The sequence below is a fragment of the Elephas maximus genome, chromosome 3 (genome assembly GCF_024166365.1).
Source record: "Elephas maximus indicus isolate mEleMax1 chromosome 3, mEleMax1 primary haplotype, whole genome shotgun sequence".
Classification (NCBI taxonomy): Eukaryota; Metazoa; Chordata; class Mammalia; order Proboscidea; family Elephantidae; genus Elephas; species Elephas maximus.
In genome coordinates, this window is record NC_064821.1 from 164,563,252 (window position 1) to 164,582,506 (window position 19,255).

General features: G+C 41.4%; 1 protein-coding gene across 1 annotated transcript in view; it reads left to right on the forward strand.

The window, feature by feature from the left end:
• The first annotated feature begins 491 nt into the window (after positions 1-491).
• Positions 492-19,255, forward strand: part of CASQ2 (calsequestrin 2) — a 48,028-nt gene continuing 29,264 nt past the window's right edge. Inside the window, exons 1-4 of the mRNA XM_049875991.1 lie at positions 492-683; positions 3,745-3,845; positions 5,296-5,407; positions 12,396-12,469. Of these exons, the coding sequence (XP_049731948.1) occupies positions 494-683; positions 3,745-3,845; positions 5,296-5,407; positions 12,396-12,469 (477 nt within the window). The 5' untranslated portion in view covers positions 492-493. The remainder of the gene's footprint in view (positions 684-3,744; positions 3,846-5,295; positions 5,408-12,395; positions 12,470-19,255) is intronic.

The following is a 19,255-nucleotide window of genomic DNA, read 5'->3' on the forward strand; positions in this document are numbered from 1 at the left end:
ACACAGGAGACACTCTACCACTCCTTCCTGTCAATGGGCTTCAGGAAATCTGGAGAGGCCCTCTCAGGCCTATTTGCCAGATACACCAAATGAGCATTTCTATGCCACAAGCACTGGGTGGGGGGACTGGGGGATTATGCTAGGATATAGGGGATTTGGGCCTCCTTTATTCTAAGATCCCTCAAACTATCTGTGGTCCTCTTGCGTCCCCACCCTATTCCAGGTTGACCTGGCAGCAGGGGCAAGGCTCAGAGCCACTTCTCAGGTACTTTTGCTTCCTTTCTGATTCTCTCTTCTCCCAATTCAATTTTACCTATGGCAAAGGCAGAGGAGGGTGTCACATTGGATATATTCTTTCAGCTCTTTTATCTTAGGCCTGGTCTTCAGATTTGATCTCCTTGGTTCTCAGCATTCTGCTGAGTCATCCTTCACCTGAGATAATAAGCACAGAATTCCTTAGCTGCTGCTTCAATTGCCCAGACTAACAGGAAGTATGGAGGAGAACCATCCTGTCAATACATCAAAATATTGTTTTGTGATATTTTCTACCGTCTTTCTCCCTCAGCCCACTTACCCTCCTATTTGTCTTTCCCTTCAGCTTGTGGCCCAGGTCCTAGAGCATAAAGATATAGGCTTTGTGATGGTGGATTCCAAGAAAGAAGCCAAGCTTGCCAAGAAACTAGGTAAGTGTGACTTTTGGGATATACAAGGAAAAAACAAATATCTCTTGCCAAAAAAGGACAGTTGCATTTATTCTCCAATGATAGTTGGACTATTTTTAAGATAAATATAAAATGATGGTGCATAGCTTAGTTTGGGTTGGAAAGAGTTTCATAAATATAAGTCCCAGCCTGATCTGAATAGTTTCACATTAATCATCTGATAATATTTTTGTTTCTGTACAATGAGCAGTTCCTTCCTAGAGAAAATAACACTAAAGAACTAAGCCTTTATTCTTCAGCAACTAGAGCAAGCTCAAAGGCTAGATTCTCTATTTCTCCACCATGGTGATCTCTCTGAGAGATGTCGGATCTCTTCTTCCATCACCTATTATCTCCTTGTCTCTTGGCTGAAGCAAGCAACAAAAGATAGCTTTAATAGTAGTGACTCTGGGGTCCCAAGTGGCTTCTAAATTTAAGGCTAAAACCCAGCCGGGCATTATCACAAAGGATGACAGGGAGCATTGAGGAGAGGAACGGGTAAGTGACTACACAGTGGAAGTTGTAATCTCTTGTGTCCTTAGGTCATACTTAAATGCAAGTGCTCTTTAAGATTCTTGTACCTGTAATCCCAAGCACAGAGAGTACAGGTAACTCCTCCAGTTTTCAAACACCCACACACATGTTCTGCGCATTTGCCTTTTTCTGCATGGTCAGTGAAGAGAGGCTCTTTAAAAAAATAGCAGCAGATTATAAAACAGGACCTTTGAAGAAAGGTTGATTGGATTCGGAGTAGTAAGCATAGGGAAAAAAAAACATTATTAGTGGTGATTCAATAAATATTTTCAGGCCCGTGAAAGTTCATTATCCTGGAGAATTACAGACAACTGTTTTCTATTTTATTTTCAAGAAGTCCAGATTTTTTCAAAAAGATTTAAACTACAGGAGTCAATATTTAGGTTAGACAGGAGGAAGAACTCATGACTGTAAAATGGTAATGAATTATTAATACGAATGTCTGCGGTATCTCCTTCCCTGGAGATAAATTAAGGAGTGTTCTTTCCCTTGAGCAGGGAAGCAAAGTATGTTAAACTCTTTCCGTAGAGTCAAAAGCAGCTTAGTGAGTTCTGCCTTCTCCCCTAGCAGCCTATTGATTCCTTAGTAGTCCCCCTTCCCATTGTTTTAGTGAGAAATTCAATTTGGGAGAACTTCCAGTAAACTTAGCTGCAGGGAAACAGTGGCGTTCCAGTGATTTAAAAGTTTGGGTAGAACAAGCTGGGGCAAGCACTCGTAAGAATGGACCAGTGGGTATTCTTCCAGCAAAGACATGATGGGGCTTGGTACGTCTTAAGGAACCTTTCTCCAAGCTCAGCCTAGAGGAATTGGAGTAGCGTCTTTCTGGCTATTTGACCCTTGGAGTTACTGGACAGTTGTTGTATTTTGTGAACTTGCTCTTTTCATGTTTATCTCTTCTCCATTTGCCTTAGATTGGCTCCCATCAGGCTCTGCCTGAACTAGTGCAACAGCCTCCTAACTGGTCTCACTCAGAAAAAATCTAACAGTGGGCACTGAGTGACGTGTCTATTGAGATTGGCCATTGCTGACTTCAAGCAGTGCGGGCACGATGCTCCTTTAGGTTTATAACCAATGATCCCCAGTGTGCCAGGGGATCCTCAGAGTTGCCTTGAGGCATAGCAGGCAGCAGTCCAGCTGCCTTTTCCCTGGAGGTTCTGCAGAAGAATTCATTTGGAGAAAGCATTCTCCAGCAATAGAGAGTTTGAAAACAATCAATCTAAGGAGTTAGGATGCCAGGCAGTTGGACTAAATGCCAACCTCAGCTATTTAGCATTCCTGGGGGAAAATGCGGTTTTCCAGAAAGCATTTGTTAAGTACACAGACTTACACCAAGGGCAGTGGAGGGTAGGAAAGGAGAAGATGCCCTTGCAGTGTTTACAGGCTAAATGGAAAAGCAGATATACAGGATTCTGCTAGAACAGGAAAACAAGGAATTCATTCTGTCCACTCATTCGTTATGTCCAGGCTCTGGGCAAGGAACTAGGATACCAAGAAGACTGTGGTCCCACTCTCAGAGAGCCTTCTGTTACAGTTAACTACCATCACATCAACTTTGACTGATGGCAGCCCCATGCACAACAGAATCAGATCCATAGGGTGTTCTTTGGTAGGTTTTTCAGAAATAAATCACCAGGTCTTTCTTCCTAGTCCATCTTAGTCTGGAAGCCCCATTGAAACAGGTTCGCATCATAGAAACACCCAATTCTCTACTGATAGAAGGGTGGTGGCTATGCTTGAGGTGCACTGACTGGGAATTGAACCTGGGTTTCCTACATGGAAGGCAAGAATGCTACCACTGAACCACCACTGCCCCCTTTCTGTTATAGTGGACACCTGTAAATGGAGCTGGGGACTATCAATAAAGACCCCAGTGTTATTGAAGTGGCCTCATTAGTAAGATGAGTCCTAGGTGAGGTCTGAAGGAGCCAACTGAGCTGGGGGTTGTGGAGGGTGGAGGCTTCTCCAGGTTTGGGAACAGAGAGAATGTAAGTATAGAGAATTCTGCTCTGTCATGTTTCCTTTTATTGCCCTTACATCTCAGCACGTGTACAAGAAGCATAAGGAGTGGCACAAAGGATTAAGGGAGTGTTTTTCAAAGGAAAGCAGGCCTACCCAAGGGAGGATGCAGGAGATAAGGTTGGCACTAGAGTGTGGAGGGGCTTGACTGTCAGATTTAGGAGTCAGGTGGGCAGTAGAATCATTAAACCTTTTTAATAAGGAGAGTGACATGGGGTCACCAGTGTTTTTGGAAAAGCAAAGTAGTGGTGGTATGGAGAAGAGATTTTTCTTTGAAGTTCAAATTCAGGTTGGTTCTTGACTATTTCAAACTCAATTCCCAGTCTGGGAGCTCTTCAGTGGTGGTGTTTCCAGGGAACTGGTCCTTAGGTTAATGCTAGTTCCTCTGATCCTGATCCACTGTCATCGAAGACCCAGAGCCAGGCCTCAGACAACACGATGGCTACTCCTACATCAGGACAACCTTGTCCTGGAATCTTTTTGTTTCTTCCAGGTTTCGATGAAGAAGGAAGCCTGTATATTCTTAAGGGTGATCGCACAATTGAGTTTGATGGCGAGTTTGCAGCCGATGTCTTGGTGGAATTTCTCTTGGATGTAAGTATATATGCACAATGGCCTGCATAGAGCTATTTAGGCTCAAATATAGGTGGAAGGTAAAACCCCAATGTAAGCGCAGGGAAACTGGAGAACCTGACCTGGTCTGAGACAGATTTCTCAGGCTTCACAGAACAGAGTTCCTACATCGCTGTGCTATTTCCTTCTCCTAGGAAGCTGACCCTTAAGTCACCTTTTATTAGTGACCAGAGGGTCACAAATCAGGACTGTGTGGTAGTAACATGCTAATTTTCTTACCAGTTATACAATGACATCCACCGAAATTCCCTTGGCTTTATTCCAGCACTACTAAGGAGAGTGTGGGAAAGAGATTTGAAGATAGAATAGGGAGAGGAGTAACAATCGGCTAAGTTACTCTGAGTTACCCTCAGAGCAGAATAAAGAAAAGACAGGACTAAAGAGCCCCCCAATATCTCACTCACTCTCAGCCATGGAGGTATACACACCCTCGGATCTATATGCTCAAACAAACAGAGAAACAAACACAATAAAAATACTTTCCCCATAGATAAACTCACACTTTTAATAGCAACTGTGAAGCTAAATGTTTGTGAATACAGGTCCCTGCACAGACAAAGGAACTGCTGTTGAACATCCATACTGGTTATTCCTATTGACCAGCTGGTACCCAGTGGCCTATTGCTTTTCTTCAGAGCCTCCAAAACCCAGTGAGAAGATTAGAAGTGAGTTGAAGGCCATCTCTTGTGTAAAAGTGCCCATAGACCCTGCTTTGCTATTTCATTGACCCATACTCAAGTCCTAATAAAACCGAGGGGGCACCAGAGCAGCTCTGGGACAACACGGTGCTGTCCCAATTCTGTCAGCTCAGAGGCTTTTAGATGCAAGTAACAGAAACCAGACACTAACTACCTTAAACAATAAGCAATGTGGTTGACCTACATAGGCTGAAGATCAGACTTCGGTCAGATTTTAGACTTGATCAGGGCTCCACCTCCATTTTTCTCTGTAAATCCAAGAAAATGCTGTTTTCAGTAGGTTGGCTTTGCCCTCAAGCTAGTTACAAGGTGGCCAGCAGCAGGTACATCGTATTCCCTCATTTATATGTAGTGGCTTCCCGTGCTCTCTCAAGAATAAACAATTTTCCAAAGCCCTTCAGCAAATCTGTCCTGAAGTCTCATTGGTCAAAATCAGATCACATGCCCATTCTTGAATCAATAACTGGCAAAAGAAATAGAATTGCCTACGGATCAGCCAGCCCCCCTCTTAAGTTAAGGCCAATTCCTCAAAAGGCACTGCTGATGCTGCTCATTGGGGGAGGGGTGGGATGGATGCTGAGGCGCCAACCGCAAAACTCACTACAATGTCCATCTGAAGCATTCTATATACGTGCCCGATTTCCTGGCTGGAAAAAGAATAGCTCTCTTATTTGGATATTTGTGTGTGTGTGTGTGTGTGTCTGGCTTTTCAGCTAATTGAAGACCCAGTGGAGATCATCAATAGCAAATTAGAAGTCCAAGCCTTTGAACGCATTGAGGACCAGATCAAACTCATTGGCTATTTCAAGAGTGAGGACTCAGAATGTAAGTTGTGTCTCAATTCCAGCCTGTGAATCTGAAGGCTAGATTCCAGATAAGGGATGTTAGAGTATCCCCAAAGAGGATGCATCATCAGCATGGCCTACACCCTGAGCAGTGAAACAAGCATGCAAAAACTATGTAAAACCTGCCAGGGAGTGTAAAGAACTTCAAGGTTGAGCCATGTTCTTTGACCTTGAGGGTGACAGAGTAGAGAGGGGGTGTTTTACAGAGAGAGAAAAGTACTCCCTCGACTTTTCCTACTGGCCCACCTCCCAGTCAGATTCTCCCCTAAAATGGAGTGAACAGTGGGCCCTCTCCCTGACATTGGCAGCTTCCATGGTCACCAGTTGGAGAGCTTCTCAGTCACTTGGAAAGCACTACAGGAAAATTGGGGTAAGGATGGGCTCCACAGCTGCTGTACAATGTCAAAAATTGCTGGCCAAGCCAACAGCTGACCACTGAGGCTGTCTGCCATGCCCCAGCCATGCCCTTGGGCATGTTCCCTTTGAAAGCTTTGTGGTGAGGTTTTGGGTGGCCACCAGGACGTATCATTGGGTGACCACAGTCCGTAGAGGGACGAGGAGATGGTGGGTAGGCATCAGGAGAGCATGGAAAAAAGACCAGGAAGGGTAACTACTTGAGTACATTTTTTAAATTGCTTTGGTAGCAGGACTCCTATGCTTGAAATAGCAACATGCAATTATTGATCAAAGTTTTAAATGATGACCTCTTCAAATTCTTGATACACCATTGACAAGAAGCTTAGCTTGCACACGCGGACAGTGGCAAAGGGCAGGACAACATTCTATGCTTTTGCTTTAATTAATGAACTTTCCTTCCTTGCTATCAAACAGAGCTCAGATAATTCAATCTATAAATTATCTTTCAAGGACGTGAGTGTTCTTTCCACCTAACAGCTATTACTTTTCATTGACAAGTGTAATATTGACACTTTTTATACTAATTTGGATGGATTTCAAATCCACTTGAACTTTCTCATATTATGTATTTCAAAATAATGAAGATTCTTCTTGAGGAATATACAGATAATGCTCTGTTGTTTTGGAGCCATTGAGCTGGTTCTGAGTCACAGCGACCCCTATGCACAACAGAACAAAACAGTGCACGGTCCTGTGCCATCCTCACAATTGTTATGCTCGAGCCCGTTGTTGGAGCCACTGTGTCAATCCATTTTGTTGAGGGTCTCCTGCTTTTTTTGATGACCCTTTACCAAACATGATGTCCTTCTGTAGGGACTTGTCCCCCCGATAACACGTCCAAAGTATGTGAGATGAAGTCTCACCATTCCTGCTTCTAAGGAGCATTCTGGCTGTACTTCTTCCAAGACAAATTTGATCCTTCTTCTGTCAGTCTGGAGCCTGGGTGGTGCAGTGGTTAAGAGCTTGTCTGCTAACCAAAAGGTCGGCAGTTTGAATCCACCAGCCACTCCTTGGAAATCCTATGGGGAAGTTCTACTCTGTCCTATAGGGTTGCTATGAGTTGGAATTGAGTCAATGGCAATGGGTTTGGGTTTTTTTTTGGTTCTGGCAGTCCACGATATATTCAATATTCTTCAACACCATACTTCAAAGGCATCAATTCTTTTTCCATCTTCCTTATTCATTGTCCAGCTCTCGCATGCATATGAGGCGATTGAAAACACCATGGCTTGGGTCAGGCGCACCTTAGTCCTCAAAGTGACATCTTTGCTTTTTAACACTTAAAAGGTGTCTTTTGCATCAGATTGGCCTGGTGCAATATGCTGTTTGATTTCTTGACTGATGTTTCCATGAATGTTGATTGTGGATCCAAGTAAATCAAAATTCTTGACCACTTCAATCTTTTCTCCATTTATCATGATGTTGATTATCAATCCAGTTGTGAGGCTGTGTGTGTGTGTGCGTGTGTGTTTTCAGGTGTTATCCATAGTGAAGTGTGTAGTCTTAGGTCTTCATCAGTAAATGCTTCAAATCCTCTTCACTTCAGCAAGCAAGGTTGTATCATCTGCTTGTCACAGGTTCTTAATGAGTCTTCCTCCAATCCTGATGCCACATTCTTCTTCATATAGTCCAGCTTCTCAAATTATTTGCTCAGTATACGGATTGAATAAGAATGGTGAAAGGATACAACCCTGATGCGCACCTTTGCTGACTTTAAACCACGCAGCATCCCCTTGTTCTGTTCAAACGGCTGCCTCTCAGTCTATATATGGCTCCTCATGAGCACAGTTAAGTATTCTGGAATTCCTATTTTTCACAATATTATTCATAATTTGATATGATCCACACAGTCAAATGCTTTTGCATAGTCAATAAAACACAAGTAAACATCTTTCTGGTATTCTCTGCTTTCAGCCAAGATCCATTGGGCATCAGCAATGATATCCTTTATTCCATGTCCTTTCTGAAATCCGGCTTGAATTTCTGGCCGTTTCCTTTCGATGTACTGCTACAACTGTTTTTGAATTATCTTCAGCATAATTTTACTTGCATGTGATATTAATGATATTGATTGATAATTTCCAAATTCCATTGGATCACCTTTCTTTGGAATGGGTGTGTTTATGGATTTCTTCTAGTCAGTTGGCCAGATAGCTGTCTTCCAAATTTCTTGGCATAGTCAGATAAGCGCTTCCAACACTGCATCTGTTTGTTGAAACATCTCAATTGGTATTCTGTCATTTCCTGGAGTCTTAGTTTTTTTGCCAATGCCCTCAGTGCAGCTTGGACTTCTTCCTGCAATACCATTGGTTCTTGATCATATGCTACCCCCCTCAAATGTTTGAATGTCGATCAATTCTTTTTGGCACAGTGACTCTGTGTATTCCTTCTATTTTCTTTGATGCTTCCTACATCTTTCAATTTTTTGCCATAGAATCCTTCAGTATTACAACTCGAGGCTTGAATTTTTCTTCAGTTCTTTCAGCTTGAGAAATTCCGAGCATGTTCTTCCCTTTTGGTTTTCTAACTCCAGGTCTTTGAACATTTCATTATAATACTTTACTTTGTCTTCTCAAGCCGCCCTTTGAAATCTTCTGTTCAGCTGTTTTACTTCATCATTTCTCCCATTCGCTTTAGCTACTCTAAGTTCAAGATCAAGTTTCAGAATCTCTTCTGACATCCATTTTGGTCTTTTCTCTCTCCTGTCTTTTTCCTTTCTTCAGTGTCCTTGATGTCATCCCACAATTCGTCTAGTCTTTGGTCATTAGTGTTCAATGCGTCAAATCTATTCTTAAGATGGTCTCTAAATTCAGGTGGGATATACTCAAGGTCGTACTTTGACTCTCATGGACTTGTTTTAATTTTCTTCAGCTTCAGCTTGAACGTTCATATGAGCAATTGATGATCTGTTCCTCAGTCGGCCCCTGGCCTTGTTCTAGCTAATGATATTGAGCTTCTCCATCATTTCTTTCCACACAGAGGTATTCAATTTGATTCCTGTGTATTTCATCCAGCAAGGTCCACGTGGGTAGTCACCCTTTATGTTGTTGAGAAAAGGTATTTGCAATGAATAAGTCATTAGTCTTACAAAGTTCTATCACATGATCTCTAGCATCATTTCTATCACCAAGGCCGTATTTTCTAACTACTGATCCTTCTTTGTTTTCAACTTTCAAATTCCAATCACCAATAATTATCAATGTGCCCTGATTACATGTTTAATCAGAATGCAGAAGTTGGTAAAAATCTTCAATTTCTTCACCTTTGGCATTAGTTGTTGGTGCATAAATTCAAGTAATAGTCATATTAACTGATATTCCTTAGAAGAGTATGGATATTATCGTATCACTGACAGCACTATGTTTCAGAATAGACCTTGAAATGTTCTTTGTGACAATGAATGTGACACTGTTCCTCTTAAATTTGTCATTCTTGGCATAGTAGACCATATGATTGTCCCATTCAAACTGGCCACCGCTTGTCTGTCAGCTTGTCATACTCTGGTGGCTTGTGTGTTGCTTTGATGCCAGAAGCTATGCCACCAGTATTTCAAATACCAACAGGGTCATCCATGGTTGACAGGCTTCAGCGGAGCTTCCAGTCTAAGACAGACTACCAAGAAAGACCTAGTTATCTATTTCTGAAAAATATCAGCCTGTGAAAAACTTATGGTTATCATTTTTTTGATATTGCTGTACTGGCCTTAAAAACTATTCTTAAGATTTAAATGATAGAATTGCTAGTGAGTCATTATAATCTCCTTTTTAAAGTTCAATTTTTGCTTTAAATTCATAAATTGGCCAGTACATTGTATGGTCCTTGCAATGTTCAATTAAGTTCATTCAGTGCTCAGCAAGATCCAGCATTTTTTGAAGTCAGTAATTATCTTTCAAAAAATTTTTCAAAGTGGGGATAATCCACAATTATTCATTAAAAAAATAAATTCATAAGCACTTAATAAACTCAATAAACTCAGCATTGGATGGTTAGCCTACTTTAATGTGAAACAGCGGAGACTGGTATTCTGAATTATTTTCTTCACCTAAAGCTAAAGAGACAGGGCTATGAAGGTTTAGATGCTACTGAAATCACCTTTTTTTTATAACAACCTTTTATGTGGAATTCAGATCCACAGGCAAACCTTTATAAACCAGAGCATCTCTGTGAGTAAATATTACTTGCATCTCAGAATTCTCAGAACAAACTCAATGTGAACTCTTCCCACCCTCTTGTCATGGCAGCTGTACCACCAGTATACAAGTTTGAGGAGTATTTCCATAATCTGTTTCAACATGCTCATCTATTTCTTGGAATATTTTATCCCCAACAGCTTTGTCTGGTTCTTCTTTGCAAGACAAATGACGTTGTTATTCCCTGAGTTTCTTTTCACTGCTTTCGCTAATGCTATCAAACACACCCATTACTAATATCAGTAGACTCACCGATCTGCAGTGGGGATGGTTTTGATGTGGTCATCTTCTGGGTCAGCACCATCTCTGTGATACCTAACTTATCATGGGAACATTATCTAACAGTATCATTCAAAATAGCCCATTTTCTGTTTTCTTTGCTTCATTTATCCCAAACATTGTATTGACAGTTTCCATGGAAGTATACATAATAAGTGACTCCACAATTGTGGGAGGCATTTTTACTGGTTAGTGTTTAGATGCCCTATGTTTTAACCAGTTTCTTATACCTGATCTGGTTCTCTTCTAATCAAATTCATTTTTTAAAAAATTTAATTTCTAGTTCTTTTTGTACTTGTCTAAGCTTTAATACAGGAGTCCCTGGGTAGCACAAATGGTTAAATGCTCAACTGCTAGCCAAAAGGTAGGTGGTTCAAACTCACCCAGAGGTACTTTAAAAGACAGGCCCGGTGACCTGCTTTTGAAAGGTCACAGCCTTGAAAACTCTATGGAGCAGTTCTATTCTGCACACATGGGGTCGCCATGAGTTACAATTGGCTCGACAACAACTAACAACGGCAACAACAACAGGCTTTAATGCATTGAAATCTTTTTTCTCCTTGAGATAAATATTTTGTGTTAAGGGGCGAGCATGGGTTACATCATGGCACAATTTCTTATTCTGATGCTTCCACACAAATGAGACGTTTAGGCCAAGGAAAAGAAAGATGCTGCAATGCTAATTTGATATAGTACTTAAAATGAGTACTCATAATGAGGCATAATTAGTCCCAGGTGTTTTTGGACTATTTTACTTGTGACTATGACTTTCCAGTAAGTCCATTATTGTGGAAAAATAAAAGAACTTTAAAAATGAAATCTATTTAAATGAAAATACTTAAGGAAATTATAAATATTTTTTACTTCAGAAATTGACTTTTTAAATAATTTGTATTTTCTGCATTTTAAGACTGGTAAATTAAAAAAAAAAACAAGCATAGAGGAAGCATTTAAATGTTAAATTTCGTTTGATTCAAAAGTGACAAAATATAAATATTACTTTCACTGTTGGAGTGAAGCTAAAGGTATAGTCACATTTTGACGCACCAACTAGGGAACCAGCTTGCTCCAACCTTCCTCACCCTAAAAGGCATGTAAACTAGTTCCTCAAGAGACAAAGAGAAGCTCCTGACACAGTTCAGATCATTGTTCCCATCAGGGTAGGAGTTCGTGGTGGTGGGAAGAGATTCACCAGGGATATCAGAGTCAGGGAAAAGAGGATTCTATTAAAAGCTTGCCCCAATTATGATTAAGAGAGACGGAATTCTATGAAATGGAAAAAAAAAATCTTGTTATGAATGAATCATAGGATTATTGACTCTCGGGATTATATAATTTATTCAGAAGAACAAATTCCCACACCTCCACTCACAACTATCACCATTGCCATCACCCTCACATCTAAGGTTTAAGTAGCAATCTCTTACCAAGTACCTGTCTAGATCTACCAGCACATAACATTGTCATACTCACAAGGTCTTGTGTTCACCTTGGCCAATTTGGACTCAAGTGTGGGAACAGAGTCAAGTTCAGGCTTGATTAACTTTGAATCATTCTCTCAAAGAATTAGAATTAAAAAAAAAAAAAAAACACTTTAAAAGAAGAAAAAAAATTAGAAAAACTAGAATTCACCAACAGGAATACTGATGCTAAGAACTGCAAAATACTTATATGATATTTATATGATGTCATTTTTGACTAAGTGGATTTTCTTCTTACTTAGGGCCCCATTACACAGCAAGCTACACTTTCTCTACAGGGCACAATTATAACCAGCAGTGAGTTTGGAGTTTTTCATTTTCTTTTCTCTCCTTTGTTCTCTCTCAGTTTTTGTGTTTTTCTCCTTTCCACCTATGAACTTCATAAAAGTGTGATAAAGATGTCTTCTCTTGGGTTACTAAATGTCAGTTGAGTCAAACTCCTTGCAGGGTGGGGCAATGCTGGGTTTCAATTGTACTAAATAATTATCTACATTGCTCAGGATTAATTGGCTTGCTACTCTCTCTACATAATTTAAAAAGAAATTTTTCTTGATTGTGCATCTTCAAAAACTATTTCACCCTTTCATCTATTCCCTGTTAGATTACAAGGCTTTTGAAGAGGCAGCTGAACACTTCCAGCCTTACATTAAATTTTTTGCCACCTTCGACAAAGGAGTAAGTACCTATAAAAGTCCAATTTGAACACTTTTGTAGGCAGAAAGGAATAAATTTTGGAGAACTTTCCAATTTTCCTTTTCTTTTAATCATCTCTTCCTTCGCGTCTTTCTCCAGAAGCATTAGAGATATGGCAATAAATCACTGTTGAATAAGAGATGAGTACAAAGATGGTTAATTCAGAGAATCTAAAGATATTTCTTAAAATGCCCAATGAAAAGTATTGGCGTGCCCGTTATCGTCTCAGGAAACCCTGCTAGCGTAGTGGTTAAGTGCTATAGCTACTAACTAAGAGGTCAGCAGTTTGAACCCGCCAGGCACTCCTTGGAAACTCTATGGGGCAGTTCTACTCTGTCCTATAGGGTCACTCTGAGTTGGCATCGAATAGACTGCAGTGGTTTTTTTTTTTTTTTCTTATCTTATCTTCTCATACACTATGAATGAGAAATACGTGAGCCCAAGCTGTGCCCAGCCACTGAGTCACTGCTTCTTAGTTCTTTAGGAAGCAACCTCTCCACTCCTGGGCTTGCATACTTCCACCTCTGGGTTAGGATGAATAATGGGATGGGGAAAAGCATTGAGCACCTGAAGCATTGGGTGCTCCGGAAATTTCCTACCTCTTCAGGTAAAACTCTCCTATAATTCAATTTTTCGTTATATTCTGGACATGGCAAATACTTTTACAAACTAAAGAACAGCAGAGATAGAGGGACCTTGAACCAATGGCTAATTTGTCTGAGGCTACTCTGGATAGAATATTCTACTCTGGTTCCGGTTACTATTAAAATGACAACTATTTACTGAGTGCTTTCTGTGTGTTGGGCTCAGTTCTGTGCATTACATCTATATTATTTCCAATCCTTTAAACAACTCTGAAGGTGAATCATTATCCCCAGTTCTCAGATGAGAAAACAGACTTAGAGAGGTTAAGTAGCATTCAAAGTTTCCAGAGAATTAATGGTAGAGTTGAAATCCTGACTTAGGACAATCTGGGTCCAAAACCTGTGCCCTTTATTCTGTACCACACTATTAAATAGAAGACCCTATACCTGCCATTGAGATTCAAGACACACAAACACACACACACCCCAAATTAAATTACCAGATTTGTTAGAACAAATAAATCTAGGACAAAATAAGTCTTTGATCAAAGTCACGTAAAGGCTCGTCAGAGAGTGGCCTACTAAGGAGTAAGACAGTGACAGGTAGTGCTCAAGGCCCTTTATACTAAGAAGAGTTCAGGACTTCCCTGCAAAACGAGAGGAAGCCTCTAGGTGCTGGAGGGGGGAAGTGGCATGATGAAAAGAGTTCACATTTAATTCATATATATATTGAACATCCTCTGTGGATATGGCTCCTGTCTTCAAGCCTATAACCCAGAGGGGAGATCTATAATACCAGTAATGCTGGAGAAAATTTACTCTAATTGGTTATATTTGCCAAAATATACTCCAATTGGTTATAGTTGACAAAAGAATAACAACTATCATTTATTAAGTACACATTATATGCCAGACTCTATGCTAAGAGCATTCTATAGGTTTTCTCATTGAATCCTCTCAACATTCCTATTAGAAAAGGATTTGTATTCTCATTCTACAGAGAATGAAGCTGAGGCACCAAGAGGTTAAGTGATTTGCTTCATGATCACCCAGCTAGTTAGTAATGAAGCTTGGTTTAATCACAGGTCAGCCTGACTCCTAAGTCAATGCTCTGTGCTACTACGCTCCAGAGAAAGGATATGTATATGTAAAATGCTCGTCTGATGTTTGGCACACAGTAAGCATCCAGTAAATGTTGGCTAGTTATTAAACTTGTTAATAAGAAGGGAGTCTTTGGCATATCGTAATCCATATAGATAATGTTCTACATCCTGCCTTGGTGAGTGGTGACTGGGGTCTTAAAAGCCTTCGAGCAGCCATATAAGATACAACAATTGGTCTCTTCCCATCTGGAACAAAGAAGGGTGAAGAAAACCAAAGATCAAACTGACCACTCTGACCAGGACAACAATAGTAGGTCATGGACGTAGTGGGAGAGAAATGTAGAACAAAATTCAAACTCATAAATAAGACCAGACTTATTGGTCTGATAGAGACTGGTGGAATCCCTGAGACTATGGCCTTTAGACATCCTTCAAACTTGGAACTGAAATCATTTCTGGTGATCACATTGTAGTCATACCATAGATCCAAAAAATAACCCGTTACCATCGAGTCGGTTCTGACTCATAACAACCCTATACAATAGACAAGCCTATAAAATGAACAATAACACCAGTGAGGAATGTACACCCCAGAGCAATCAACTATAGGAGACCTAAAGGGCAGTAGTTGCCCAAAAGCAAAGTTCAGAAGGAAGGTAGGTGCAGCAAAGCTGGACAAATTGACACAGGGGATCCAAGGAGGCAGGGAAGAGAATGCTGACACATTCAGGGGTTTGCAACCAATGTCATGAAACAAGCTGTGTATAAATTGCCGATTGGGAAATTAATATTCTCTATAAACTTTCACCTAAACCACAATAAAATTTTCAGAAAAAGAAAGAAAGCCCTACGGAGCACATTTCTACCCTGATATACACTGGGTTGCCATGAGTCAGAATCAACTTGATGGCAACTGTTATTCTGTTTAATTTAATTTAAAAAGACAAAGGAGGGAGTCTTCTAGGCCTCCAAGGAAGGAGGTTGGTATATCACTAGAAAAGGGGAAGTAAGGAGAAGCCTAAACTGAATCCATCACTGAAGTTTACTCATGATGGGTCAGGAGAAGGGCAGATCAACCAGTAAGCAAGGTATGCACCAGCTTACAGTAAGCAAGTTACATACAGACGTAGTTGTGTTTACTTATTAATCTGTAGTGCACAATTTCACATGGGTTTCACCACATCTTTCATGTGATGAAGAATAGATGAAATTGTGCACTACAGATTAGTAAGTAAGCACAAATAAGCCCGTGCGTACATTGTTTATTAGGTAACCCGCTCCTGGTCAGGTGTGACTAACATGGCTCCCTGGTAAGAACTCTTCTAAAGGGAAGAGGGTCAGGCAGACAAGCTTGGTCAATCAGCAAAGCCTTAGTTCTTAGAGGGATGGTCTAGTTCTAAATTCAGGGTAGTGACTGTTTTCAGAACTGCCTCCCAGCCCAACCGCATGGCTTCGTGTCTGTAGCTCATGAAGAAGGTTAAATAAACAAACAAACAAAAAAAAAACCCGTTACCATTGAGTTCATTCCGACTCATAGCCACTGTATAGGACACAGTAGAACTGCCCCACAGGGTTTCCGGGGAGCAGCTGGTGGATTCAAAATGCCAACCTTTTGGTTAGCAGCCAAGCTCTTAACCACTGTGCCACCAGGGCTCCTAGAAGAAGGTAAAGTCAGGCTATAATTAAAAATTCAAAAAGCTGCTTCACTTAAAACTCTGTAAGACACTGAGTCATAAGTGCCACCACTGTTCATGTAGCCTCATGGGATTTCATAACACTTAAAAAGAGAAAGAGACCCTCTCTCTACCACTGCATGGAACCCAAAGGGAGGGGCTGTTGCACTGAGGGGACTCCAGTGCCATTTGGCACTTAAAAGCTTGCACCCATTTGAGGGGGGTCAACAATGCTCAGCGGGAGATGTGGGGTCCAGAAGGCGTGGCTGCACCCAGGAGAAGTCTCAGTGGTTCCATCGTGAAGTGCTAGAGAAAAGCAGGGAAAAGTAATGGGTGTCAGTCATGTGGTGGCTAAAAAGTCAAAGATGACTTGTGAGACACTCCCTAGGGAATCCCAGAGTGACCTAGGGGAGGGGAAGTACTCTGTAGATGTTTCAGACCTGGTGAGCAAGGGCCAAGGAAGCACTAGCTACAGTCCAAAAGACGGAAAAAAATAACTGGCAAAGGATGAGCTGGTGAGAGGACCTGACCACTGATGAATTGAAAGAGAAAGAAAAGATCTGAAAATAACTTTACAGCAAAGACTGTAAAGCTAATAAAAGCTTCCAAGACAACTCTGGGTGGATTTGAACCGCCAACCTTTCAGTTAGTAGCACTTAGCCACGTGGACCACCCAGGGACTCCCATACAGACACACACACAGACACACACAGACACAGACACAGACACAGACACACACACACACACACACACACACACACGGTGGTCTGGCCATCTGCTTCCAAAAGGTCACAGCCGTGAAATCTCTATGGAGTGCAGTTCTACTCTGCAACACATGAGGTCACCATGAGTTGCAGTTGTCTCTATGGCACCTGGTTATTTACTTTTCAATTGTATAATCCATCCCTGCATAATTGTAATATAATTATAAAGCTGACGAGCCAGGTCTGCTTCTAGAACAGTGCCTTGGATATAGTGGGCCCAGGAAATATTTACTGAATAAATGAATTAACAAAGTTCCTCAATCAATCAAATCTCCTTCAGTCATTAACTTCAGTTGCCTATCATCCAAGACACAATTAAAAGAATGAAAGAAAGGGCACTCAGAGTAATGGTGGTAGAGTCTTGTGAAGAGCTTCTGGGAAACTTAGAGTTCCCAAGACTGAAACTCAAGGACATGACAAGCCAACTTCACACTGGTGGATTTAACAGTGTGGACTCAGACACAGGTGTTCAGACACCAGAGACTACCCCCACTCCCAGACCCACACCTCTCCCATACACACTGCTTACCTTGACATGTGGGTCTGATGAGCTCATTCTCACCTTCAGGAAGCCTCAATTATAGCCAACTGTGATGGAGGAAGAACGATGAGAGCACATTATAAGAGCCAAGGACACGTCGCACTAAAACATGGCGTGTGCCAATGTAACATTTATTGAGAGATCCATTCCTTTCTTTACAATGTCAAGGAGAAGGTAATTCTCAGATGATAGGAAAATTAGAATTCAGGCAAATTGTTAGTTTACAACACTTCACCGCCTGGGTTTGAATTCTGGCCCTACCCCCTCAAGGTATTTACAAATTACCCACATTGTGTCTCAGGTTCATCATTTGTAAAGTAAGCATAATAATACTTCTTGCCTTATGTAATGAACCAAAACCAAAAACCAAACTCATTGCCATCAAGTCGATTCCGACTCATAGCGACACTATAGGACAGAGTAGAATTGCCCCATAGCATTTCCAAGGAGCAGCTGGTGGATTTGACCTGCCAACCTCTTGGGTAGCAGCCGAGCTTTTAGCCACTGTGCTACTAAGGCTCCTATGTAATAAAAGTGAAGACTGAAAAAAGTAGTAAACATAAAACACTTTGCAACAGTGCCTGGCCTAGTAAGCACTCCATGTCTTGTTGTTATGACTGTTTTTGGTCAACCAGTCACCCTTATTCCCACTTCATACAATAGTCCTAGTTCCTAGAACACGTAGTAAGTGAACTCAAAACACTAGAATCCAATGTCATTTTTGAAGCCCATTCTGTGATAGGCCTATTTTGTAAAGAACTGTGTGTAAACTCAGACCCTGCTGGTAGGTTTGTTGTTTCTCACCTCCTTGCTCCCACTCCACCATCCATTATCCCTCCCCCTTGCCCCCGTATAAGTGGGGAAAATGTAAGCGAAAAAAATTATACCTCCCTGTCTCTCAAAACAATATGATGATTAAGTCTCTTTTGCCCAACTATAGCTCTTAACCTGGCCTCTTTTCTTTAGCTGTGAGTTGGGATGCTGAGGTTTCTTTCCCTTAAAGTACCGTAAGAAATGTTGTAGTGACACTATAGGACAGAATAGAACTGCCCCATAGGGTTTCCAAGGCTGTAAATCTTTATGGAAGCAGATAGCCACATCGGCCTCACATAGAGTGGCTGGTGGATTTGAATCACCAACCTTTAGGTTAGCAGCCCAGTGCTTGACCACTGTACCACCAGGGCTCCTTTTTTGGAAGACAGTGACATGAAATTAATAACAATTGATAACAATCTCCCATGAACACCAGTTTCCTTATGATGGACCTCCTTGTGTAACTGCTTGTGCAACACCCAGCTCCTCTCCTTCCCAATTAGTCACGGCAGCCCTGGGCTACTGCTTCCTTGGTTACCACCACAAAGCGTCAGCGCTTAGGCAATCCCTCTTTAGTTTCAAGGGAACCACTGTTCATGCCTGTGCTTTCTTGGACCACAGCTCTGAACTAGAAAAGAATGGCATTTGGTTTTCTATAGAGCTTTGCACATTCCAGGCCTCTCACATCATTTCACAAAGAAAGGTCCTGGGTTCAGCCACCCTTCAGGCAAACAGCAGTAACTCTGGCCTGACAACAGATCACGTGTCTGCTTTATTCAAGAGAAGAATGTTTTCAAACTACGGCTCGTTCTCCAAGCCTTTTATCAGTGATAGGGTGACCAACTCGTCCTGGTTTGCCTGGGACTTGCCTGGTTTTAGCACTGAAAAGTCCGGTGTTCCAGGAAACCCCTTAGTTCTGGGCAAACCGGGGCTGTTGGTCACCTTATGACTAGTAATCTGAGTTGTAATCCGAGTTGTTCAGCTGCAAATGGGTCAGTTCCCTGCAGCTGACAAACCACCAAGTAAGCCCAGCCCTAGAATACCTAACCCCAGGGCCAGAGCTTCAACCTAAATAAGGATTAGGGTTTATGAGCTGATTGAGGATAGATAATGGCTTAGCCTCTGATTTTGAGTACCTGTTCCATGAAAATTGGTTCCAATCCACACATCCCAGGACACTGAGCGTGTTCCATTGACATTTGCTTCATCCTTCAGCCCTGCCAAATGCAATGGAACAATGGTGATGATAGAATTAAATGTTCCAGTTTCCATGTCAACTGCTCCCTGCCC